Genomic DNA, 27899 nt, shown 5'->3' with positions numbered 1-27899 from the left:
ATATAATTTAAAAATAAACAACAAAACATGCCCTTCCCTGAGTACAACAAAAATGTGTTCTCCAGTGATGAATATAGGAACTGAATAAAATCAAGTAACACTGACTCAAAGAATGTGGGCTGAACTGTTTGTGAGCCCACACCTGCTTTATCGAAAACATCATTGCAAGCAAATTGCAGAGCTGTTAGCTCAATATATAATTTTATAACAGGCTAGCCAGTAACTTAGTCTTTGTTAGGGATTTCAAATTAATCACTGTCTTGTGGTTGGAAAATATAAATCCATAAATCCATATTTTCTTGCTCTCATCATCTTTACTTTTCTCTTGGCACAAAAATGCACATTGTTTCATAGTCTCCAGATTATTACATTTCTGGTGTAGAATTTAGCTGTTTTGTTGTCTCTCCAACTGTTGTGTAAATATTAAAAATCCCATACTAGACTACAATTTAGTAAATAGTCTACAAAACTGATTTTCATTCTACAAAAAACAGAATTTATGCTTACCTGATAAATTTCTTTCTCTTCTGATGTATCGAGTCCACGGATTCATCATATTTATGGGATATTCTCCTTCGCTACAGGAAGTGGCAGAGAGAGCACCCACAGCAGAGCTGTCCATATAGCTCCTCCCTTAGCTCCACTCCCCAGTCATTCGACCGAAGGCTAGGAAGAAAAAGGAGAAACTATAGGGTGCAGTGGTGACTGAAGTTTTTTAAATAAAAATATACTACCTGTCTTAAATAGACAGGGCGGGCCGTAGACTCGATACATCACAAGAGAAATAAATTTATCAGGTAAGCATAAATTATGTTTTCTCTTGTAAGATGTATCGAGTCCACGGATTCATCCATACTTATGGGATACCAATACCAAAGCTTTAGGACACGGATGAAGGGAGGGACAAGACAGGTACCTTAAATGGAAGGCACCACTGCTTGTAGAAACTTTCTCCCAAAAATAGCCTCCCAAGAAGCAAAAGTATCAAATTTGGAAAATTTGGAAAAAGTATGAAGCGAAGACCAAGTTGCCGCCTTACAAATCTGTTCAACAGAAGCCTCATTTTTAAAAGCCCATGTGGAAACCACTGCTCTAGTAGAATGAGCAGTAATTCTTTCAGGAGGCTGCTGGCCAGCAGTCTCATAAGCCAAATGGATGAAGCTTTTCAGCCAAATGGAAAGAGAGGTAGCCGTAGCCTTTTGACCTCTTCGTTTACCAGAATAAACAACAAACAATGAAGATGTTTGACGGAAATCTTTAGTTGCTTGTAAGTAGAACTTTAAAGCACGAACCACATCAAGATTGTGTAACAGACATTCCTTCTTTGATGAAGGATTAGGACACAGAGAAGGAACAACAATCTCCTTATTGATATTCCTATTAGAAACAACCTTAGGAAGAAACCCAGGTTTGGTACGCAAAACCACCTTATCTGCATGGAAAACTAGGTAAGGTGAGTCACACTGTAAAGCAGATAACTCAGAAACTCTTCGAGCCGAAGAGATAGCTACTAAAAACAAAACTTTCCAAGATAGAATATCTATGGAATGCATAGGTTCAAACGGAACCCCTTGAAGAACTTTAAGAACCAAGTTTAGGCTCCATGGTGGAGCAACAGGTTTAAATACAGGCTTGATCCTGACCATGGCCTGACTAAATGCTTGAACGTCTGGAATATCTGCCAGACGTTTGTGTAAAAGAATAGACAGAGCAGATATTTGTCCCTTTAAGGAACTAGCTGGTAATCCTTTCTCCAATCCTTCTTGGAGAAAGGACAAAATTCTAGGAATCCTAATCTTACTCCATGAGTAACCCTTGGATTCACACCAACAAAGATATTTGCGCCAAATCTTATGATAGATTTTCCTGGTAACAGGCCTTCTAGCCTGAGTCAGGGTATCAATGACCGACTCAGAGAAACCACGCTTTGATAGAATCAGGCGTTCAATCTCCAAGCAGTCAGACGCAGGGAAATTAGATTTGGATGCTTGAACGGACCTTGGATTAGAAGGTCCTGCCTCATTGGCAGAGTCCACGGTGGAACAGATGACATGTCCACCAGGTCTGCATACCATGTCCTGAGTGGCCATGCAGGCGCTATCAGAATCACCAAAGCTCTCTCCTGCTTGATTCTGGCAACCAGACGTGGAAGGAGAGGAAACGGTGGAAATACATAAGCCAGATTGAAGGACCAGGGCACTGCTAGAGCATCTATCAGTACCGCATGGGGATCCCGGAACCTGGACCCGTAACAAGAAAGTTTGGCGTTCTGTCGGGACGCCATCAGATCCAATTCTGGTGTGCCCCATAGCTGAGTCAGCTGGGCAAATACCTCCGGATGGAGCTCCCACTCCCCCGAATGAAAAGTTTGACGACTTAGGAAATCCGCCTCCCAGTTCTCTACTCCTGGGATATGGATTTCTGAGAGATGGCAAGAGTGATCCTCCGCCCATTGGATTATTTTGGTTACCTCCATCATCGCTAGAGAACTCTGTGTTTCTCCTTGATGATTGATATAGGCTACAGTCGTGATGTTGTCCGACTGAAATCTGATGAATTTGGCCGCAGCAAGCTGAGGCCACGCCTGAAGCGCATTGAATATCGCTCTCAGTTCTAGAATGTTTATCGGGAGGAGAGATTCCTCCCAAGACCATAAGCCCTGTGCTTTCAGGGATTTCCAGACTGCACCCCAGCCTAGCAGGCTGGCATCTGTCGTTACTATGAGCCACTCTGGCCTATGGAAACACATTCCCTGAGACAGGTGGTCCTAAAACAACCACCAGAGAAGAGAATCTCTGGTCTCTTGGTCCAGATGCAGTTGAGGAGATAAATCTGCATAATCCCCATTCCACTGTTTGAGCATGCATAGTTGCAGTGGTCTGAGGTGTAGGCGGGCATAAGGAACTATGTCCATTGCTGCTACCATGAGTCTGATTACCTCCATACACTGAGCCACTGATGGCCGAGGAATGGAATGAAGAGCTCGGCAAGTGATTAAAAGTTTTGATTTTCTGACCTCCGTCAGAAATATTTTCATTTCTACCGAGTCTACCAGAGTCCCTAGGAAGGAAACTCTTGTGAGAGGGACAAGAGAACTCTTTTTTATGTTCACCTTCCACCCTTGAGATCTCAGAAAAGCCAACACAATGTCCGTGTGAGACTTGGCTAGCTGGAAAGTCGACGCCTGAATTAAGATGTCATCTAGATAAAGCGCCACTGCTATACCCCACGGTCTTAGAACCGCCAAAAGGGACCCTAGCACCTTTGTGAAAATTTTGGGAGCCGTGGCCAACCTGAAGGGAAGGGCCACAAACTGGGAATGCCTGTCCAGAAGGCGAATCTGAGGAATTGATGATGATCTCTGTGAATAGGGATGTGTAGATACGCATCCTTTAAATCCACGGTAGTCATATATTGACCCTCCTGGATCAGAGGAAGAATAGTCCGAATAGTATCCATCCTGAAAGATGGTACTCTGAGGAATTTGTTTAGAATTTTGAGATCCAAGATTGGTCTGAAAGTTCCCTCTTTTTTGGGAACCACAAACAGGTTGGAGTAAAAACCTAGCCCTTGTTCCGCTCTTGGAACTGGGCGGATCACTCCCATGGTATGTATGTCTTCTACACAGCGTAAGAACGCCTCTCTCATTTGTCTGGTTTGCAGACAATTGAGAAATGTGAAATCTCCCCCTTGGGGGGGAGTCTTTGAAGTCCAGAAGATATCCTTGGGACACAATTTCTAAAGCCCAGGAATCGTGAACATCTCTTGCCCAAGCCTGAGCAAAGAGAGAGAGTCTGCCCCCTACTAGATCCGGTCCCGGATCGGGGGCTACCCCTTCATGCTGTCTTAGAGGCAGCAGCAGGCTTCTTGGCCTGTTTACCTTTGTTCCAAGCCTGGTTAGGTCTCCAGACTGATTTGGATTGGACAGAATTGCCCTCTTGCTTTGCTGCATGGGAAGCTGAAGCGGGACCACCCTTGAAGTTCCCGAAAGGAACGAAAATTATTTTGTTTGGTCCTCATCTTATTTGTTTTATCCTGAGGGAGGGCATGGCTTTTCCCTCCAGTGATGTCTGAAATAATTTCTTTCAGTGCAGGCCCGAATAGGGTCTTTCCTTTGAAAGGGATGTTCAACAATTTAGATTTTGATGACACATCAGTAGACCAGGACTTAAGCCATAACGCCCTGCGTGCTAAAATGGCAATACCTGAATTCTTTGCCGCTAATTTAGCCATTTGGAAACTTAAGGGCCTTAATTCTATCCATAATATCCTCTAATGGAGTCTCCACCTGAAGAGCCTCTTCTAGAGCCTCAAACCAGAAAGCAGCTGCAGTAGTTACAGGAACAATGCATGCAATAGGTTGGAGAAGAAAACCTTGATGAACAAAGATTTTCTTTAGGAGAACCACTAATCTGTCTGAGGGAGCGTCTTTCCTGAATCAGAAATCTCTCCCTCAGATAACAAATCCCTTACCCCTACTTCAGAACATTGTGAGGGTATATCGGATACGGCTACTAAAGCGTCAGACGGCTCCGCATTTGTTCTTAACCCAGAGCTGTCACACTTTCCTTGTAAACCAGGCAGTTTAGAGAAAACCTCTGTGAGGGTTTTATTCATAACTGTGGCCATGTCTTGTAAAGTAAATGAATTAGACGCACTAGAGGTACTTGGCGTAACTTGTGCGGGCGTTACTGGTTGTGACACTTGGGGAGAGCTAGATGCTAAACCCTCATTTCCTTCTAACTGAGAATCATCTATTGCAATATTTTTAAGTGCTAAAATATGCTCTTTATAATTTATAGACATATCAGTGCAAGTGGGACACATTCTAAGAGGGGGTTCCACAATGGCTTCTAAACCCATAGAACAAGGATTTTCCTTGGTGTCAGACATGTTAAACAGGCTAGTAATGTAACAAGCGAGCTTGGAAAACACTTTAATCAAAGTAAATAACACTTTAAACAAAAACAGTACTGGCTTTTAAAAGAAAAAAAAAGCTGCACAAACTCTGCAAAACAGTGTAAAAAAGCAGTAAACACAACGAAATTTGTACAGTAGCATCATAAAGCCTTAGTAACTTTGCACCACTATGCAAATAAACAATTAACCCCTTAATGTAAAAACCGGATTGAAAAAAACTTAAAAACCAGTAAAATAATGTTCAGCACCTTGACACAGCTCTGCTGTGGCACCTACCTGCCCTTTAGAAACGATTTGTGGGGGAGAAAAAACTCTTTACAGCCCTCAAATACAGCAGGAATCTCTGGAGAAGTAGCTGGATGCTTCTGAGGTAAATAAACTGTGCAACTGAAAATAGGCCCCTCCCACCTCACTCGAAGTTATGGGGCCTAAAAAACACCACAGAGTGTTTCTTAAACTAGCCATGTGGGTTACTAACCCTTAAGCAAGCCACAAAGACCCCTTAAAGTCCCTCAAAAAACGTTTTATTTGTAATTAAACCAAAAGTTTTTTCCTATTAGTGTCACCAGTAACTATGAGCCCTTTATGCAAGCTTGGATTCCTCTTTTAATGAATACAGCTTACCTTTCCCTCATGGGGATATTGCCAGCCTTTTCTAGAAATAACACAGTCTGTCTAGAAAAAAATAGACTGAACATACCTCAATGCAGTTTAGCCTGCAAACTGTTCCTCCAACTGAAGTTTTCCTGTACTCTTCAGGCCTTGTGAGAACAGCAGTGGATCTTAGTTACAAAATGCTAAGATCATCATCCTCCTTGCAGAAATCTTCATCCTTTTTCTGCCAGAGAGTAAACCGGTACCATTTAAAATAACAAACTTTTGCTTGAGAAAATTAAAACTTAAAGGGACAATCAAGTCAAAATTAAACTTCATAATTCAGATACAGCATGCAATTTTAAACAACTTTCTAATTTACTTCCATTAACAAAATGTGCAGTGTCTTTTTATATTTACACTTTTTGAGTCACCAACTCCTACTGAGCATGTGCAGGAATTCACAGCATATACGTATATGCATTTGTGATTGGCTGATGGCTGATACAGGGGGAGTGGAAATATACATAACTTTGCAATGTATTTAACAAAAAGCTACTACTCATTTGAAGTTCAGACTAAGTGCTATTGCATTGTCTTCTTATCATACATTTGTTGATTATGCAAATCTACAGTGTTGACTGGTCCTTTAACATTTTTGTCACCACACTCACTTTGCCCTTCCTAGCAGTTAAGCAGGCAGAGAGAATGACTGGGGGGTGGAGCTAAGGGAGGAGCTATATGGACAGCTCTTCTGTGGGTGCTCTCTCTGCCACTTCCTGTAGGGAAGGAGAATATCCCATAAGTATGGATGAATTCGTGGACTCTATACATCTTACAAGAGAAAAAGAAACAGCTTATTTTAGGGAATAGCTCTCCCTGCATTTTGAGACCATAAGGCATTCTATGTAGAATGTTCAATTAAAGAGACATTGTACACTAGATTTTTCTTTGCATAAATGTTTTCTAGATGATCCATTCATATAGCCCATCTTAGAGTGTTTTTGTAACAATGTATAGTTTTGCTTATTTTATTAATAACATTGTGCTGATTTTCAGACTTCTTACCAAGCCCCAAAGTATCAGATGTAGATTGAAGTCTACAGATTCCTGCTGCTCATCTTTGTGTAATCTGTCTTTTCATATGCAAGGAAGGGTGAGGGGGTTGTCTGCTCTCCCTGCTTTCCCAGCCCCCTTAACTGGGTGTTTAGTCTAACCTTATCGACAGTGCTAAACTGGGAGCTTCTACGTAAGTTTTTAAAAGGGCAAACCACAATTTATGCCCCAAACAAATATTTAAAGCCCAAACCATTCTCCCAAGCTGCAACTGTGCCAAAAGAGCATTTGCCAAGGGCATACCATAAACAAGGATGAGTGCAGACTGTTGAATAAAGAATCCACCAAGTCTATATAAAAAGAACTAAGGTATACAATATCGTTATTGAAGTGTATTGTGTGTTTTTATATCTTGATTCATGTTACTTCATTCATATACTTACCATGTAGAGTTTAGCCATTTTCCTGTTGGAAACATCAGCAACATCATCACTATCATCTCCCTCAGGCAATTTAGGCTTCTTTCCTAAAACCTTTTGAAAGTAGAAAAAAAACAAAAACATAAATGTCGTACAAAATAAAAACATAATGTATGATATTGTGTTACTCTCTATGCGACCTTGTTTAAATGCATCATTATGACTCTGCATCAAGAAATTATCAGCTAGATTACGAGTTTTGCGTTATACTGAAAAAGCAGCGTTATTAGCTAATAACTTTGCTTTTTCACTACCGCTGCTATTACGAGTCTTGCAGATTTAGGGGCACCGCACACTTTTTTGGCCTTACCGCAAATCAACTTTACGCAATTTGCATATAGTCTTTTTTCTATGGGACTCCCATAGCGCCGGTATTACGAGTTTGTCCTGGGAGGCCAAAAAGTGAGCGGTACACCCTATCCCGTCAAGATTCATACCGCATTTTAAAGTCATTAGTTATGAGTTTTACACTACAAAGCTGTAGCATAAAACTCATAAATAAAATGATAAAAAGTACACTAACACCCATAAACTACTAATTAACCCCTAAACCGAGGCCCTCCCACATCGCAAACACTAAAATAAAATTATTAACCCCTAATCTGCCGCTCCGGACATCACCAACACTATAATAAATATATTAACCCCTAAACCGCCGCACTCACGCCTCGCAAACACTAGTTAAATATTATTAACCCCTAATCTGCTGTCCCTAACTTTGCCGCCACCTACCTACATTTATTAACCCCTAATCTGCCGCCCCCAACGTCGCTGCCACTATATTAAATTTATTAACCCCTAAATCTAAGTCTAACCCTAACACCCCCTAACTTAAATAAATTTAAATAAATCTAAATAAAACCTACTATTATCACCTAAATTATTCCTATTTAAAACTAAATACTTACCTGTAAAATAAACCCTAAGCTAGCTACAATGTAACTAATAGTTATAATGTATCTAGCTTAGGTTTTATTTTTATTTTACAGGCAAGTTTGTATTTATTTTAATTAGGTAGAATAGTTAGTAAATAGTTATTAACTATTTATTAACTTTCTAGCTAAAATAAATACAAATTTACCTGTAAAATAAAACCTAACCTAAGTTACACTAACACCTAACCTAACCCTACAATTAAATAAATTACCTAAAAGAAATACAATTAAATAAATTAAATAAAATTAGCTAAATTACAAAAAACAAACAAACACTAAATTACAGAAAATAAAAAAACTAATTACAAGATCTTTAAACTAATTACACCTAATCTAAAATTACACATAATCAATCAAAATAAAAAAAGCCCACCCAAAATAGAAAAAACCCTAGCTTAAACTAAACTATCAATAGTCCTTTAAAGGGCCTTTTGCGTGGCATTGTCCCAAAGAAATCAGCTCTTTTACCTGAAAAAGAAAATACACACAACCCCCCCAACAGTAGAACCCACCACCCACACAACCAACCCCCCAAATAAAACCATAACTAAAAAAAACTAAGCTCCCCATTGCCCTTAAAAGGGCATTTAGCTCTATTGTTGCCCAAAGCCCTAACCTAAAAATAAAACCCACCCAAAACACCCTTAAAAGATCCTAACACTAACCCCCGAAGATTCACTTACCAGGAGAAGTCTTCATCCAAGTGGCAAGATGTCCTCAACGAAGCCGGCAGAAGTGGTCCTCCAAACGGGCAGAAGTCTTCATCCAGACGGCATCTTTTATCTTCATCCATCCGGCACGGAGCGGGTCCATCTTCAAGACACTCGACGTGGAGCATCCTCTTCTTCCGATGGACTAATGACGATTGAAGGTTCCTTTAAATGACGTCATCCAAGATGGCGTCACTTAGATTCCGATGGCTGATAGAATTCTATCAGCCAATCGGAATTAAGGTTGAAAAAATCATTTTGGCTGATTGGATCAGCCAATAGGATTGAAGTTCAATCCTATTGGCTAATCCAATCAGCCAATAGGATTTTTTCAACCTTAATTCCAATTGGCTGATAGAATTCTATCAGCCAATCGGAATCTAAGGGACGCCATCTTGGATGACGTCATTTAAAGGAACCTTCATTCGTTGTTAGTCCATTGGAAGAAGAGGATGCTCTGCGCCCGATGTCTTGAAGATGGACCCGCTCCACGCCGGATTGATGAAGATAGAAGATGCCGTCTGGATGAAGACTTCTGCCCGTCTGGAGGACCACTTCTGCCGGCTTCGTTGAGGACATCTTGCCGCTTGGATGAAGACTTCTCCCGGTTAGTGAATCTTCGTAGTTAGTGTTAGGATTTTTTAAGGGTGTATTGGGTGGGTTTTATTTTTAGGTTAGGGCTTTGGACAGCAATAGAGCTAAATGCCCTTTTCAGGGCAATGGGGAGCTTAGGTTTTTTTAGTTAGGGTTTTATTTGGGGGGTTGGTTGTGTGGTTGGTGGGTTCTACTGCTGGGGGGGTTGTTTGTATTTTTTTTCAGGTAAAAGAGCTGATTTCTTTTGGGCAATGCCCCACAAAAGGCCCTTTTAAGGGCTATTGATAGTTTAGTTTAGGCTAGGGTTTTTTTTAATTTTGGGTGGGCTTTTTTATTTTGAGATAGGGCTATTAGATTAGGTGTAATTAGTTTAAATATCTTGTTATTTGTTTCTTATTTTCTGTAATTTAGTGTTTGTTTGTTTTTGTAACTTAGCTAATTTTATTTAATTTATTTAATTGTATTTAATTTAGGTAATTTATTTAATTGTAGCGTAGTGATAGGTGTTAGTGAATCTTAGGTTAGGTTTTATTTTACAGGTAAATTTGTATTTATTTTAGCTAGGTAGTTAGTAAATAGTTAATAACTATTTACTAACTATTCTACCTAATTAAAATAAATACAAACTTGCCTGTAAAATAAAAATAAAACCTAAGCTAGATACAATGTAACTATTAGTTATATTGTAGCTAGCTTAGGGTTTATTTTATAGGTAAGTATTTAGTTTAAAAATGGGAATAATTTAGGTGATAATAGTAGGTTTTATCTAGATTTATTTAAATTATATTTAAGTTAGGGGGTGTTAGGGTTAGGGTTAGACTTAGATTTAGGGGTTAATAAATTTAGTATAGTGGTGGCGACGTTGGGGGCGGCAGATTAGAGGTTAACCCCTTAAGGACACGGCCATTTTTAAATTTCTTTCCCTTAAGGACCAGGGCTATTTTTACATTTCTGCGGTGTTTGTGTTTAGCTGTAATTTTCCTCTTACTCGTTTACTATACCCACACATATTATATACCGTTTTTCTCGCCACTAAATGGACTTTCTAAAGATACCATTATTTTCATCATATCTTATAATTTACTATTAAAAATATTATAAAATATGAGGAAAAAATGGAAAAAAACACACTTTTTCTAACTTTGACCCCCAAAATCTGTTACACATCTACAACCACCAAAAAACAACCATGCTAAATAGTTTCTAAAATTTGTCCTGAGTTTAGAAATACCCAATGTTTACATATTCTTTGCTTTTTTTGCAAGTTATAGGGCCATAAATACAAGTAGCACTTTGCTATTTCAAAACCACTTTTTTTCAAAATGAGCGCTAGTTACATTGGAACCCTGATATCTGTCAGGAATACCTAAATATCCCTTGACATGTATATATTTTTTTTTAGAAGACATCCCAAAGTATTGATCTAGGCCCATTTTGGTATATTTCATGCCACCATTTCACCGCCAAATGCGATCAAATAAAAAAAAATGTTCAGTTTTTCACAAACTTTAGGTTTCTCACAGAAATTATTTACAAACAACTTGTGCAATTATGGCATAAATGGTTGTAAGTGCTTCTCTGGGATCCCCTTTGTTCAGAAATAGCAGACTTATATGGCTTTGGCGTTGCTTTTTGGTAATTAGAAGGCTGCTAAATGCCACTGCGCGCCACACGTGTTTTATGCCCAGCAGTGAAGGGGTTAATTAGGGAGCATGTAGGGAGCTTGTAGAGTTAATTTTAGCTTTAGTGTAGTGTAGTAGACAACCCAAAGTATTGATCTAGGCCCATTTTGGTAAATTTAATGCCACCATTTCACCGCCAAATGCGATCAAATTAAAAAAAAACGTAATTTTTTTCGCAATTTTAGGTTTCTCACTGAAATTATTTACAAACAGCTTGTGCAATTATAGCACAAATGGTTGTAAATGCTTCTCTGGTATCCCCTTTGTTCAGAAATAGCAGACATATATGGCTTTGGCAATGCTTTTTGGTAATTAGAAGGCTGCTAAATGCCGCTGCACATCACACGTGTATTATGGCTAGCAGTGAAGGGGTTAATTAGGGATCTTGTAGGGAGCTTGCAGGGTTAATTTTAGCTTTAGTGTAGAGATCAGCCTCCCACCTGACACATCAGACCCACTGATCCCTCCCAAACAGCTCTCTTCCCTCCCCCACCCCACAATTGTCCCCGCCATCTTAAGTACTGGCAGAAAGTCTGCCAGTACTAAAATAAAAGGTATCTTTTTTTTTTTCTTTTTTTTTTTGGGAGCATATTTACATATGCTGCTGTGTAGGATCCCTCTTAGCCCCAAACCTCCCTGATCCCCCCCCAAACAGCTCTCTAACCCTCCCCCTCTACATTATTGGGAGCCATCTTGGGTACTGGCAGCTGTCTGCCAGTACCCAGTTTACAAAAAAAATATATTTTTTTTTAAAGTATATTTTTTAATTTTTTCCCCACTTTTCTGTAGTGTAGCTTCCCCCCCCCCAAGACTAAACCCCCACCCCCTCCCAGATCCCTTCGATTAACATATTTATCCCCCCTCTCTCCCTCTAAATATAAACCACTGTTCCATAGTGTAACGGTTCCCACCCGCTCCCTCCCCGTGCACGCGCCCGCCCGCCTCCCCTGTGCACGCGCGCGCGTCCGTGCGCGCCCCCCAGCAATCCCGCCCACGATCCCGCCCACGATCCCGCCCACCGGTCATCATCGATCGCCGCCCACCCGCCTCCCACGTCTGCTCCCACCCACCAACGATCGCGGCATCGATGTCCGGTGCAGAGAGGGCCACAGAGTGGCTCTCTCTGCATCGGATGGGGAAAAATGTTATTGCAGTGATGCCTCGATATCGAGGCATCACTACAATAACCGGAAAGCGGCTGGAAGCGATCAGGATCGCTTCCAGCCGCTTTCAACCCCAACGTCGTACAGGGTACGTCGCTGGTCTTTAAAGACCAGTTTGTGCAAGACGTACCCTGTACGACGCGTGTCGTTAAGGGGTTAATAAATGTAGGTAGGTGGCGGCGATGTTAGGGACAGCAGATTAGTTGTTAATAATATTTAACTAATGTTTGCGAGGCGGGAGTGCGGCGGACTAGGGGTTAATATGTTTATTATAGTGGCGGCGATGTCCGGAGAGGCAGATTAGGGGTTAATAAGTATAATGTAGGTGTCAGCGATGTCAGGGGTGGCAGATTAGGGGTTGATAAGTGTAAGATTAGGGGTGTTTAGACTCGGGGTTCATGTTAGGGTGTTAGGTGTAAACATAACTTTTATTTCCCCATAGGAATCAATGGGGCTGCATTACTAAGTTTTACGCTGCTTTTTTGCAGGTGTTAGACTTTTTCTCAGCCAGCTCTCCCCATTGATGTCTATGGGGAAATCGTGCACAAGCACATACAACCAGCTCACCGTTGACTTAAGCAGCGCTGGTATTGGAGTGCAGTGTGGAGCTTAATTTTGCTCTACACTCACTTCTTGCCTGTTAACGCCGGGTTTGTAAAAACCCGTAATACCAGCGCTGCAGGTAAGTGAGAGGTGACAATAAAGTGCATGTTAGCAACAGACCCCTGTTACCACAAAACTCGTAATCTGGCCGAATGTTTACTAGTAACATGTCATGAGTATAAACACTGTGAAAATAAAAACTTTACCTGCAGTAAATAAAAAGTCATGTTTATCTGTGTATAGTATACATATCAGTACAGCATTGTTAAAGATCTGCACCAAAAGTACAAACTGTAAATTATTGTAAAACTTTCATTTTTATAGATTCCAGAATCAGCCACTTTTCTAAAAGAAGTGAGTAGTTCCCTTAGCCCAGTGTCCAAACTGGCAGGTGTTTGAGAATCTATCCCCTGGTCACACACTTTATACAAGGATTAAGAGGAACTCTATGTGCATAACTGGTTTTATAACCAGTTATAACCAGTGTATAACTTGTTTGCACATAGCCTTTTAAAATAATATCTGATATGGAATGAGGCCATCTCCCACTGCACACTGTAACTTTTCCAAGAAGAAAAACAGAGAAACAGCACAGGCAGAAAAACAGGCACAACCCTATTTTATCATTAAATGGAAATGGAATACAGTCTAAAATCTATATTTTGTTCACTTTACAACTGCTGTGTTCTCATTGGGGCTGATAGATATTTTGGGGCATATTTATGATTGTTCAAGCGGACATGATCCGATATAGCGTATCATGTCCGCTGCACATCGATAAATGCCGATAGCATACTCTGTCAGCATTTATTATTGCACCAGCAGTTCTTGTGAACTGCTTGTGCAATGTCGCCCCCTGCAGATTTGTGGCCAATTGGTCGCTAGCAGGGGGTGTAAATCAACCCGATTGTATTCAATCGGATTGATTTCTGTCCGCCGCCTCAGAGCAGGCGGACAGGTTATGGATCTGCTGCCTCGGAGCAGGCGGACAGGTTATGGATCCGCTGCCTTGGAGCAGGCGGACAGGTTATGGATCCGCTGCCTCGGAGCAGGCGGACAGGTTATGGAGCAGCAGTCTTTAGACCGCAGCTTCATAACTTCTGTTTCCGGTGAGCCTTCAGGGTCATCAAGCTCCGTACGGAGCTTGATAAAAATGTCCCTTTGTCAAATTATTTTTATGCAATATTTTTTTTTTTCGATTTCAAGGCAAAACCTGATCACATTTTATTGTGTCAACCTAAACACTATAGGATGAACTCAAAAGGTAAAATAAAACACCTTAAAGCGACAGTAAAGTCAAAATTAAACTTTCATGATTCAGATTTAAAACAAAATACAACTTTACTTCTATTATTTAATTTGCTTTGTTCTCTTTATATCCTTTTTTGAAGAGTAAAGCTAGGTATGTTGATAGGAGCTCAGGAGTGTGGACGTTAGCAGTCTAGGCTGCAGTGTTTGTAAGTATGTATCACACTGCTATAAACAATGTTGCAAACACTGCTGCCAAATGGTTAGACACATGTGCACTCCACTGAGCTTACCTTAGATTACTCTTTAACAAATGATACCAAAAGAACTAAGCAAAATTGATAACAGAAGCAAATTGGAAAGTTGTTTAAATGTCATGATCTATCCATTCTATTGAAGTTTAATTTTGACTTAACTGTACCTTTAAAAGGGACACAAAACCCAAACATTTTTTCATGGTTCAGATAGAGCATACAATTTTAAATAACTTTCCAATTTACTACTGTTAACTTATTTGGTTTGTTCTCTTGGTATACTTTGTTGAAAAGAATACCTAGGTAGTCTCAGGTTCTTTAAGCTAGCTGTTGATTGGTAGCTGCATATATATGCATCTTACATTGGTCTACAGCCAAAATGCTTCCAACATAAATACAGTCCAACTTTACTAATTCAGGGTCACTGAAAATAAAAATGATGGTTAAAATTGTGAATTGGCTCTAGTTTTCAAGATAGACTATTGGGTCAGTATATTCGACCCTTGACTTGGGAATGGTGGAGGATAAGTGAGTTATAAACGGAAGGGATCTCAATTTAAACCAGAAATGACTAAAATACATTTTTGACCTGATCTATGAATAAATCTATGACTGGGTTTGGACAGTGCTTGCTTTTTAGGCAAAACAATGTATTATGTAATCTGAAGCTGGTATTGTGCCATACATGACATGGATTGCATTATTTTATTCCTAGAAGTCATGGATGATGCAATCATAACGAAGCTTTCATCACTCTGCTAAACAAATTGCCCTATATCAGCTCTAGAAATCATACAGTGTTGTGCTCTCTTATTTGTCAGTGTTTGAGTTTGCAAAGGGGAAACACTTTTCTGTCTAGCCAATGTGAGCAGAATTGCCTCGTACTTGTGTGAACAGTGCAGATAACTTCTGCTATATTTGTGGTGAAGTGACTTTTGCATCACAAAAGTGCAGTATGACCACTATGGTTAAAAAAGCCTATCACCTTTATTTTGGCTGCAAAATTGGAGATCAGGACAGTCACAAGAGGTGGGCCCAATACATATGCTGCAATATTTGTGCAACAAATATGCACCAGCTTTTAAGTACCTCCATGGAAAACTTCCAAGGTTATATGAAGCTAAGATAAAGTAAGGTGTCTCTGTTCGTCCTCAGATTCGTGAACTTCTTTGAGATGATGCATTTGACCATGCACTGTCTGGCAAGGAAAAGACAGCATGGAACGCCTTTCAGTTAGTGGCAATACATTTTCTCAGAAACAACAAGGCAGACAACTACAGGTTGTTGGTTGAAAACCTCCTCAAGGCATACAAAAGCCTTGGTTACAACACGTCACTAAAGATATATTTTTTTGCACTCTCATCTAGAGATTTGTTTCACCGTACTGTGGAGCAGCGAGCAAAGTGCATGGCGAGCAATTTCACCAGGACATTGCAACAATGGAGAAACGCTATCAGGGTAAATGGAGCCCATCAATGCTTGCAGAATATTGCTGGAGAGATACTCCATTTAATGAACACAAGAGACAAGCCAAGAAGCACTGAATAGACACTGAATAGTACTAAACTATGTACATAATAGCTTTTTGCCTTTTGTTTCCTAATAAGTTTTATTTATATAACCCTTTGCAGATTTTTAAAGTGTTACATAAACAGGACAGGTGAAATATTATCAGGTAAAGCAACCATAAACACAAGAAAAGACCTAGGTTTACAATTTATGATTAAAACTCTATCTACACAATATAAGCAGATGTAAAATGTAAAAACTTAAATATCTTGGAAAACAGTAGACGATCAGTTGCTTTAATTGTCATATATTTGAATTCAGAACATCAAAATACATAATAAATAGCCCATTTTGGACTAGATTACAAGTGGCGCAGTATTTTTTTTTGCGATCGCGAAAACTCTGCTAAAGTTAAGTTTTTTGCACTAGTCAGGTTGCCTTCATATTACAAGTAAAAAAAAAAAAATATTTTGCGCAAGTGGTAACCAGACTAGCGCAAAAATCCCAACTGAAATTATACGCATGCACGATACAAGATCACATTTTCTCATTCCCCATTGAAGTCAATGGAGAAAATAAAATTGTTAGAAAAAAACCTAACACCTATCGCGGTAACAACATAGCATATTAGCATTAGCAAATGTAAAATATTTACAATTAATACATAGTTAAAATCTTTATTAAATATTCATCTACTTAAAGGGTCACTGAACCCCAAAAAATGGTTTTGTAATTCAGATAGAGCATGCAATTTTAAACAACTTTCTAATTTACTCCTATTATCAATTGTTCTTTGTTCTCTTGCTATCTTTATTTGAAAATTAAAGCATCTATGCTTTTTTTGGGTTCAGTACTCTGGACAGCATTTTTTTTATTGGTGGATGAATTTATCCACCAATCAGCAAGGACAACCCAGGTTGTTCACCAAAAATGGGCCGGCATCTAAACCTACATTCTTGCATTTTAAATAAAGATACCAAGAGAATTAATAAAATTTTATAATAGGAGTAAATTAGAAAGTTGCTTAAAATTTCATGCTCAATCTGAATCATGAAAGAAAAATTTTGGGTACAGTGTCCCTTTAATGTCAAAGGGCTCTAATGCCTTTATATATATATATATATATATATATATATATTATCCCACAAAAGTGAGTACACCCCTCACGTTTTTGTAAATATTTTATTATATCTTTTCATGTGACAACACTGAAGAAATGACACTTTGCTACAATGTAAAGTAGGGAGTGTATAGCCTTTATAACAGTGTAAATTTGCTGTCCCCTCAAAATAACTCAACACACAGCCATTAATGTCTAAACCGTTGGCAACAAAAGTGAGTACACCCCTAAGTGGAAATGTCCAAATCGGGCCCAATTAGCCATATTCCCTCCCTGGTGTCATGTGACTCGTTAGTGTTACAAGGTCTCAGGTGTGAATTTGGTGTTATCGCTCTCAACCTCTCTCATACGGGTCACTGGAAGCTCAACATGGCACCTCATGGCAAAGAACTCTATGAGGATCTGAAAAAAAGAATTGTTGCTCTACATAAAGATGGCCAAGGCTATAAGAAGATTGCCAAGACCCTGAAACTGAGCTGCAGCAGTTTCACAGGACAGGTTCCACTCAGAAAAGGCCTCTCCATGGTCGACCAAAGAGGTTGAGTGCACATGCTCAGCGTCATAACTAGAGGTTGTCTTTGGGAAATAGACGTATGAGTGCTGCCAGCATTGCTGCAGAGGTTGAAGGGGTGGGGAGTCATCCTGTCAGTGCTCAGACCATACGCCAGGGGCGAAACTACAGGGGGTGTAGAGGTCGCAATTGCAATTGGGCCCCCAAGGGTGGGGGCCCAGCTTAAATTTTTTTTTTACAATAAAAAACGTTGACCTGCCACTGCCTGCACTGATATCATGTGAGTGTGACATGATGCTTCACTAGTGTCTCTGAATACAGGGGTTAGTGTTTCTGTTTTACCCATTGGTGTTTATGTGTGTGTGTGTATGTATGTGACTGTGTGTGTGTGTGTGTGTATGTATGTGACTGTGTGTGTGTGTGTGTATGTATGTATGTGACTGTGTGTGTATGTTTGTGGAACCAGCAAATTACAGACCTTGTTATTACAGCATGGGGGGCAAGGGTTAAACAGTGTCAGTCTTTAGAGTACCACTATATACAGTACGGGGGGGCTGGTCTAGGTCACAGACTACTGTGGTCACTTTATAAAGTACTGGGGTGGGTAGGGTCAGGCCAGCCATCTCACCGACAGATTACAGACTGTGTTACTGACTCACTATATACAGTACTGGTGGGTTAAACAGTGTCACTATATACAGCAATAGGGGGTCAGACAAATATACAGCAATAGGGGGTCAGACAATCTCACAGACTATGGGCACAGGGTACCTCCTTTTGCAGACATGTAATCTGATTCACATTTTTTTTCTGTGTTAAAAGTAAGAAGAAAAAAAAAGATATTAATCAAATTCACTTTTTTTTGGTGGGGTGGGTGGGGCTCTTCTTAGATTCTTGCACCAGGGCCCTGTGGTTTCTAGTTACGCCTCTGCCATACGCACTGACAGGCTGACATCAAATTGGTCTGCATGGCTGTCATCCCAGAAGGAAGCCTCTTCTAAAGATGATGCACAAGAAAACCCGCAAACAGTTTGCTGAAGACAAGCAGACTAAGGACATGGATTACTGGAACCATGTCCTGTGGTCCGATGAGACAAAGATAAACTTATTTGGTTCAGATTGTGTCAAGCGTGTGTGGCAACAATCAGGTGAGGAGTACAAAGACAAGTGTGTCTTGCCAACAGTCAAGCATGGTGGTGGGAGTGTCATGGTCTGGACCTACATGAGTGCTGCCAGCACTGGGAAGCTACAGTTCATTAAGGGAACCAGGAATGCCAACATGTACTATGACATAATGAAGCAGAGCATGATCCCCTCCCTTCAGAGACTGGGCTGCAGGGCAGTATTCCAACATGATAACGACCCCAAACACACCTCCAAGACGACCACTGCCCTGCTAAAGAAGCTGAGGGTAAAGGTGGTGGACTGGCCAAGCATGTCTCGAGGCCTAAACCCTATTGAGCATCTGTGGGGCATCCTCAAACGGAAGGTGGGGGAGCACAAGGTCTCTAACATCCACCAGCTCTGCAATGTCGTCATGGAGGAGTGGAAGAGGACTGCAGTGCAACCTGTGAAGATCTGGTGAATTCCATGCCCAAGAGGGTTAAGGCAGTGCTGGAAAATAATGGTGGCCACAAAAAAAATATTGACACTTTGGGCCCAATTTGGACATTTCCACTTATTGGTGTACTCACTTTTGTTGCCAATGGTTTAGACATTAATGGCTGCGTGTTGAGTTATTTTGAGGATATTTACAAAAATGTGAGGGGTGTGGGATACTATATATATATATATATATATATATATATATATATATATATATATATATATATATATATATATATATATATGTATAGACGAAAAAACGAATGCAAACTGCTTCTCCACTTTCCAACCTCGATTTTATTCTTTTTAAAAATCCATGTTATACATGATCATCAAAATTCACAGGACAACTTGCAAACAAAGGCTGCTGCTGACATGTTTCGCCACTCAAGGCGTAATCATAGCTGCAGGTAAAATCACAGCCTACCTATTTAAGGCAGCTGGACAGATACTATTGGTTAAAACTTCAATTGGTTACACAAGTTGTGCTTGGGGATTTTAACCCCATGTACACTTTAAACTTTAAACATACATGCCTCTTGATTATATATTTGTGTAGTAATACATATGCATTACTTATTTACCAATGTTTATATACAACATTAAACGTATACATCCGCTATGCTTGTAAGGTAAAACATGCAAGAGAACTTTAAAGACACAAAAATAGATAGTTAAAGATGTAATCGAGTCCTATTGTAGAAACTTCATTCTATACATCTAAGTAACAGAGGGATAGCAAGATCCGTCTAATTTTAATACTATCAAACTACAATAATAGAATACTATAAAGAATCTCAGCTTTCACATATAGGTATGTTGGTTAAAAGAGGGGAACTGAGGGAGATGCATGGATTAATCAATCATTTCCAGAAGTTTATCAGATCATACTCCGAATTCAGACCCAGGGGTACTCTGGTCTGAAGCTTAAATATCCAATACATCTCCCTCTTCTGCAGCAGCTGATCACGATCACCTCCTCTTGGTGGACATGACACCCTCTCTATGGCCTGCCATCTCAGGCTACTAATATCTTTATTGTGGCAACGCGCAAAATGTCTGACTAGGGGTGTACTTGCTTCACCTGCTTGTATGGTGGATAGGTGGTTGCGAATGCGAACCTTCACCTCGTTAGTGGTTAATCCTACATATTGTAGGTGACAACATATGCAGGTGAGAAGATACACCACATAAGTTGATGTGCATTTCAAGCAGCTGTTGATTGGAAACGTGTCACCCGTGACTTCTGATTTGAAAATGTTTGACACCATAATGTATTCACATACTCGACATTTCTGTCTACATTTAAATAGACCTTTGTGAATTAACCATGAACTCACAGGTCTGTTCAATTCAGGTAACATAGATGGTGATAAAACATTTGCCAGAGTCTTAGCTCTCCGATAGGAGCATCTTAAGCCGGTTTTGACACAATTTTCCAACTTATCATCAACTGAAAGAAATTTAAAATGTTTCTTAACAATCCTGCATATTTCAGTGTATTGTGTGCTGAAGTCTGTTACAAAAGTAAGCCATGGTGGGTGTCTGAGACTGTATTTTTAAGAGACTCTTGAATCAAAGTGTTTCTATCAAGGTCTAAGACCTGCTCCCTGGCTTTAGAAACAACTTGGTTAGAATAACCACGTTTTTTCAATCTATCACTTAATTCCAGTGATTTTTCACAAAAAGTATCATAAGGGCTCCATGTACTAAGCAGTCAGCGAGCTACCCGCAACAAATCTCGCGTCAAAACTCGCAAACTGATATGTACAAAGTCGTCAACTATGTTCAAACTCGCATCTTTAAAATTGCGAGCGTACTTATCCGCCAAACCTCGCTACCTCTCCATTTTTCACTGTAATTAGACACATTTGACCACCAACTCGCCAAAAACGAATGTACTAAAAAATCTATTTGTCCGCTCACTACAATTTCCGCTCCCACCTCATTATTTTTGCCTTGCCACCTTTTAGGTGGCGGGCAAGGTACAAAACAATAGGAAAGTCAATCTAGACGCCAGTCTAGACATATATAAAAGGCAGTAATATCAGCATTGTACAGCATAACTGGCGTCTAATTTGTCTCTCATTTCCATGTACATAAATTGCGCCAAATTTGTCGACTGTAATTAAAGAGTAATCTATATTTTAAATTTGTATTGTATAGTTGTCAATCTTTATAATTATTTTTATATTAATATTTATATATTATCAGATCCAGATGAAGCCATATCCAAATTGTAAATAAATATTACAAAAATAACGCTCTGTTATCACTCTTCAAAAAATTTTGAACAATAATAAAGTTGTTTAGATAAGTTGAACTTTTATAGGAGCAAAATTCTATTCCCGCGACTACTATGATGTTCGTGACACCTTGCATGTCACGTGTTAATAATTGGCCAGACAATTCAACTGAAAGTTAAGTACATTAGCTTAGTCGCGGCGAGCGAGGCGTCAAACCCCTTAGGGCTCCATGTACTAAGCCGTCAATTCATCCATCATTTTAGACGCGGATAAACTCGCCGTTACTCGCCGCGGGCGAAATGGTGTCCGCTGTCACTATGTACTAATAATCCCCCAATAAATAGACAAGTCTAGCCCGCCGCGAGCAGTGGCGGATTATTGATAAATTTGACGTCTCGCTCGCCGCGACTAAGCTGATGTACTTTTAACTTTCAGTTGAATTGTCTGGCCAATTATTAACACGTGACATGCAAGGTGTCACGAACATCATAGTAGTCGCGGGAATAGAATTTTGCTCCTATAAAAGTTCAACTTATCTAAACAACTTTATTATTGTTCTAAATTTTTTGAAGAGTGATAACAGAGCATTATTTTTGTAATATTTATTTACAATTTGGATATGGCTTCATCTGGATCTGATAATATATAAATATTAATATAAAAATAATTATAAAGATTGACAACTATACAATACAAATTTAAAATATAGATTACTCTTTAATTACAGTCGACAAATTTGGCGCAATTTATGTACATGGAAATGAGAGACAAATTAGACGCCAGTTATGCTGTACAATGCTGATATTACTGCCTTTTATATATGTCTAGACTGGCGTCTAGATTGACTTTCCTATTGTTTTGTACCTTGCCCGCCACCTAAAAGGTGGCGAGGCAAAAATAACGAGGTGGGAGCGGAAATTGTAGCGAGCGGACAAATAGATTTTTTAGTACATTCGTTTTTGGCGAGTTGGTGGTCAAATGTGTCTAATTACAGTGAAAAATGGAGAGGTAGCGAGGTTTGGCGGATAAGTACGCTCGCAATTTTAAAGATGCGAGTTTGAACATAGTTGACGACTTTGTACATACCAGTTTGCGAGTTTTGACGCGAGATTTGTTGCGGGTAGCTCGCTGACTGCTTAGTACATGGAGCCCTTAGAGTGCAATTTCTCCTGACCCTGACAAATTGCCCCTTTGCCACTGCAAAGGGGACATGTCGAGGGTGACAGCTACTGGCATGCAACAGTGCATTACCAGCTGATGGTTTCCGATAGATACTACTTATTATTTTTCCTTGTTCAGTTCCTTCCAAAGTAATATCCAAAAAATTTATGGTATTATCACATAGTTCAGATGTGAATTGTATACCAATGGTATTGCTATTTAAAGCATCAGTAAATTCCGAGAATGCTGCGTCCCCGTCCCGCCAAATAAGAAGGAGATCATCAATATAGCGTCCATAATAATGGATCAAATGCCTATGGGAGTTCCTATCTCCATAGACGTGGGACAGCTCCCACCAACCCATAAAAAGGTTGGCATTGGAGGGGGCAAACTTAGCCCCCATAGCTGTCCCACGTCTCTGGAGGAAGAACTCCCCTTTAAATTTGAAATAATTGTGGGTGCGCAGGAAACGCAGCACCCTCAGAATGTAATTTTGGAAGTTCAAACTGAACTTCGAATAATTCTTAAGAAAGAAATAAATTGCTTCCAATCCTTCTTCATGGGGGATGGAAGAATATAGAGAAACCGCATCAATTGTGGCCCATCAGAATAGACCAAAGTTCCATTTTTTGGACTCTAATATCCGAATGACATGTTTCGTGTCACCAAGATAACTGTTCAAAGATAATACAAATAATAGGAGGATTCCATCCATCCATTGTGACACGTGCTCAGTCAGTGAGCCAATCCCACTGACAATGGGTCGTCCCTTAACTTCAGTAAGGGATTTGTGAATTTTGGGAAGATGGTGGAAGATGGGCACTACAGGGTGATCAACACATAGAAATTCAAAAGTGTCACGATCAAAGTGCCCATCCTCCAAACCATCATCCAAAATACCCAAAAGTTCACGTTTAAATACAGAAGTGGGGTCAGCAGACAAGAGAGTATAGTTGTCAATGTTCCTTAATTGGAGAAAAGCCTCGCGTATATACATATCTCGATTAAGAACTACAATAGAGCCTCCCTTGTCTGCTGAGCGCACAACAATATCTTCATTATTTTTTAGTTCATCAAGGGCTAGTTTTTGTTTTCTGGTCAGATTAGAATGTGTCTTGTTTTCACCCGCTTTTAGCGCTGTTAAATCACGTTCAACCCTTTTAAAGAAGGTTTCAAGAATTGAACCTCTATTGTGTATAGGGTAGAATTCAGAGGGGTTCTTAAAGGTATATATATAACACACAGATAAAGTCCAGCACACCACTTACAAGCTCTCAGCTAAGATTTAAAAGCAAAAATGGAAAGGTTAGTTACCACATCTGGCCAAATGGGACAAGCCCAGGTGCCACGTCAAGGTCCTTTCCAATGCCTGGGACCCTAAAAAGGACCGGGTACACATCCCATAACCCTGCAACATGCTCAGCCCTGGGTGCTCACCGGCACTCACAGGAAGCTGTGCTGTCCCCAGAGTCACAGGGAGTTAACCCCAGACAGGTCTGGGTGCAAGAACCATAGGGAAAATTACAAAACAAATTAATATAACACACAGAGAAAGTCGAGTGCAACCCAATGAGCACAAAAAGCTTACTTCAAGCACAATTAATGCTCGAGCAGGAGCGATAAATAGTGCTCCACTTGTAATCTGGCCTATATTGTTTTTTTTCAGTATTCCCGCCAGATTCAGAATATATCCTTATTATATTTACAATTCATGGTATGTGAGATAGCTGATGCAAAAACTGTTAAAAAAAATGTTTATTCCCTCATCCAGCTGCCTTGTAGCTACACTAGATTTCCTGGTTCTGCCCTTTGTGACCACCAACGATTGCCGGCCTGTTGTGTATGGGATCACCAAAAACATCATAATGCACCCAGAGGTCACAAAACAGTGAAACCTTCTATCCTCTAGCCTTACATTTTGACCTCTTGTCACAAAAAACTGCACTGGAATAAACAGAGCTGCCACCAACTCTGTATATGGGCCTTGAGCATATTTAAATAAAGTAATCATATCACTTCTCAAGTACAGTTTTTTCTAGAGTAAACAGACATAATATGGCTAACTTCTCTTCATAGTTTTAATCCTTCATTCCCCTTATTAGCTTTGTAACCATTCTCTGTAGCTTTTCTAATTTTGCAATATCCCTTAAAATTGGTCCCCAGGGACACTGAACCCATTTTTTTTTCTATCATGTTTCAGATAGAGCATGCAATTTTAAGCAACTTTCTAATTTACTCCTATTATCAATTTTTCTTCATTATCTTGGGGCCTGATCCGATATGCAGCGTCGCCAAATTTTGCGCTGATTTGGTATCACATATACGGCGTAACTTAGAAGTTATGCTCGTATATTTCACCCTTCGGCCGTAGTTTTTTGGCCCATAGAGTGATATACCAAACCCGCGCAGTTTGGTATCCAATATACAGCGTAAGGACTTACGTGGCGAAAAATGGAGAAATCTTTCTCCATTTTCACCTCGCCACAAATTGCAGGCGAAGTAAGCCTTACGCTGAGTATTTGAGCCCCGTAACTCCCTAAACTACCTGCAAAATAAAACCTAACACCTAACGCATGCGCAATGTCTATCTACCTGTCAACCGCAATCCCCCACCACAATCTTTAATAAAGTGCTTATCCCCTAAACCGCCGCTCCCGGACCCTGCCGCCAGCTACATTAAATGTCTTACCCCCTAATCTGACCCCCCTACACCGCCGACAGCTATATTAAATGTCTAACCTCCTAATGTGATCCCCCTACATCGCCACCAGCTACTTTAAAATGATTACCCCCTAATATGATCCCCCTACACCGCCGCCACCTACATTAAAATGATTACCCCCTGATGTGAGCCCCTACCCCGCCGCCACCTACATTAACTATATTACCCCCTAATATGATCCCCCTACACCGCCGCCACCTATATTAAATGTATTAACCCCTAATCTAATCCCCCTACACCGCCGCCACCTATATTAAATATATTAACCACTAAACCTAAGTCTAACCCTAACATCCCCTAACTTAATTATTATTAAAATAAATCTAAATAATATTAATAATATTAACTAAATTATTCCTATTTAAATCTAAATACTTACCTATAAAATAAACCCTAAGATAGCTACAATATAATTAATAATTACATTGTAGCTATTTTAGAGTTTATGTTTATTTTACAGGTAACTTGGTATTTATTTTAACTAGGTACAATAGCTATTAAATAGTTAATAACTATTTAATAGCTACCTAGTTAAAATAATTTCCAGGGGGGCGGAGCTAGCCAGCAAGCTGAGAGGAAGCTTTCAGCTTAAGCTCTGAGCAAAAAGCATAAAAATAAGCACTTTTTAAGTTGGTTTTGGCACCAAAAGACCTAATCATCAAGACCTGTCAGCTCCTAAACACTTTTGGGAAGCAGCAGGACAAATTTTGGACGTTTTGGAGCAATTTTCGAGCGGTCCGGTTCCCAGGACCAGGCCGAAACTAGGAAAGTCCATGGATGCGGCCTACCCCGGGCCAGCCATAATGGTAGACGCATGAAGGAGTAGCTCCGGACGTAGTTATAGCAAAACCTGAGTGCTTACTACAGAAAATGCACAGAGAACAGCACTAAGTGGCATCGTAAGCATTTCCTAATCGCTGCCCGACACTGACAGGCTGCAAAAGAAGCGGAGGAGAAGCAACGCAATGGCGCAATGAGAGGGCGGCCTAGAACTAATTAAGCGAAAAGAACCCACTCCACAGTCAAGATTAGAGATCTCACAGACGGAGGACATATGGCTAGAGCTCCGGTAAGCTACACCATATCTGAAATTACGCCATGATATAGGGCGAAAGGCACAGAGACACTGGGGAAAAGTATATAGGCTGAAACGCCACGTGGGAAGCTACTTCTAGAAAAGGGGCCAGCAAGCAAAAGGATACTATCAAAATACTCTGGGCTATATATATATAGATGTTTATTGAAAGATTTACTGGAGAAGAAAGAATGCCCCAATGAAGGGAAATAAGGAGAAAACACAGCAGAATGAAGGCATATTAACGTTCACAAGGCATTTAATGTAGCCCACAGGTTCCATATCTTATATAATATAACGGAGGGTGCTCCTTTCTTTCTCTCTTTTTTTTTTAGACAACAAAACACAAAAAGCAATAAAAACCCTATTATGTGCTACTGAAAGAAGAAGTGATTACAAACATTAAGAAAAAGGGACTATATATATATACTATAAAGCTTTAACAGCATTCTCTACCTCTCTTGCCTTATTTTTCTAAGCAGATAAGGGGAAAGGGAAAAGACAAAATAAAATCTCATTGGCATAACTTTGCAAAACACAGCATGGCAGCCAGAAGACAAAATAAACCAGCAACTCCACTCAAAACAGTAGCTGTGCAGGATTTCTTTAAACTCTCTAAAGGAGATAAAACCAAAGATAAAGGAGACATACTACCAGAAGAGGAAATGGAGTCTGATGGGGAATCAATAATAGCTGAGGAATCCCATGCACCAGTCACTAAAGCTGACATTACCAATCTAGTCTCTAAACAGGACATCACTTCAATTTTTGATAAGATGTGGGAGAAAATGGACACACTTCAGACTACTGTAACAAACAGTTTAGCTGAGATTAAGAACGATATCACTAGTCTGGGCACAAGGGTTGAGTCCCTGGAGGAGAAGGAGGAGACCATGGAGGAAGAGATAACAGCAGTCTTGCAACAGATTTCTGAACAAAAACAAGAACTAGCAGAAGTTAATGAAAAATTAGAAGACCTAGAAAATAGGAATAGAAGATGTAATATTCGACTAAAGGGTATTCCGGAATCCATTACAACACCAGATCTAACTTCCTATTTACTACAACTCTTTCAAGCACTCACAGGATCTTCGGAGGAAGGAAAGTTTCAGATGGAAAGAGCTCATAGAGCTCTGAGAGCTAAACCGAGGGACACGGAACCTCCAAGGGATGTGATCACCAAACTACTGAGATTTCCTGAAAAAGAGGAGATCATGCTGGCGGCGAGGAAAAACCCCACCTTCAAGTTCAAAGGGACTGTTGTACAACTATATCAGGATTTATGTATCAAGACACTACAAAAAAGGTCTTCCCTTCGTCCTCTAACACAGCTATTGCGGAAGAACCAGATCATATACAGATGGGGATTCCCCTTTGCCCTCCATATACACCATGAAGGGAAAACAATTACGCTCAAAGATAAACAAGATATTCCAGGGATCTGTCAGATACTTAAACTAGAGTGCCCAGAGGATCCAGATAATCAACAGGATAACAACAGAAGACCCCCTCGACAACAGAGAGGAATCCAACAAACTGAGAGATGGACAAAAGTTCCCAAAAGAAAAAAAAGACCTTGAAGGACTAACTAGAGACAAAAATGAGACGGTATTTATGTAGACTTTTGTGCTTCTAAACCTTCTCCTACAATAGGGAGGAGAGTACATAATCTGGGGGCATAATGTTTACGATTCACTGTAAGCCTATGATGG

At 40.0% G+C, this 27899-nt stretch overlaps 1 protein-coding gene across 1 annotated transcript in view; it reads right to left on the bottom strand.

Moving 5' to 3' along the window:
* The window catches only part of SCIN (scinderin), a 295360-nt gene that overhangs the window by 140152 nt on the left and 127309 nt on the right, over positions 1-27899 (bottom strand). Inside the window, exon 5 of the mRNA XM_053714105.1 lies at positions 7014-7103. Coding sequence (XP_053570080.1) covers positions 7014-7103 — 90 coding nt within the window. The remainder of the gene's footprint in view (positions 1-7013; positions 7104-27899) is intronic.

The sequence above is a fragment of the Bombina bombina genome, chromosome 5 (assembly GCF_027579735.1).
Source record: "Bombina bombina isolate aBomBom1 chromosome 5, aBomBom1.pri, whole genome shotgun sequence".
Lineage (NCBI taxonomy): Eukaryota > Metazoa > Chordata > Amphibia > Anura > Bombinatoridae > Bombina > Bombina bombina.
The sequence above is the reverse complement of the archived record's forward strand: the minus strand, read 5'-3'. Positions and strand labels throughout refer to the sequence as shown.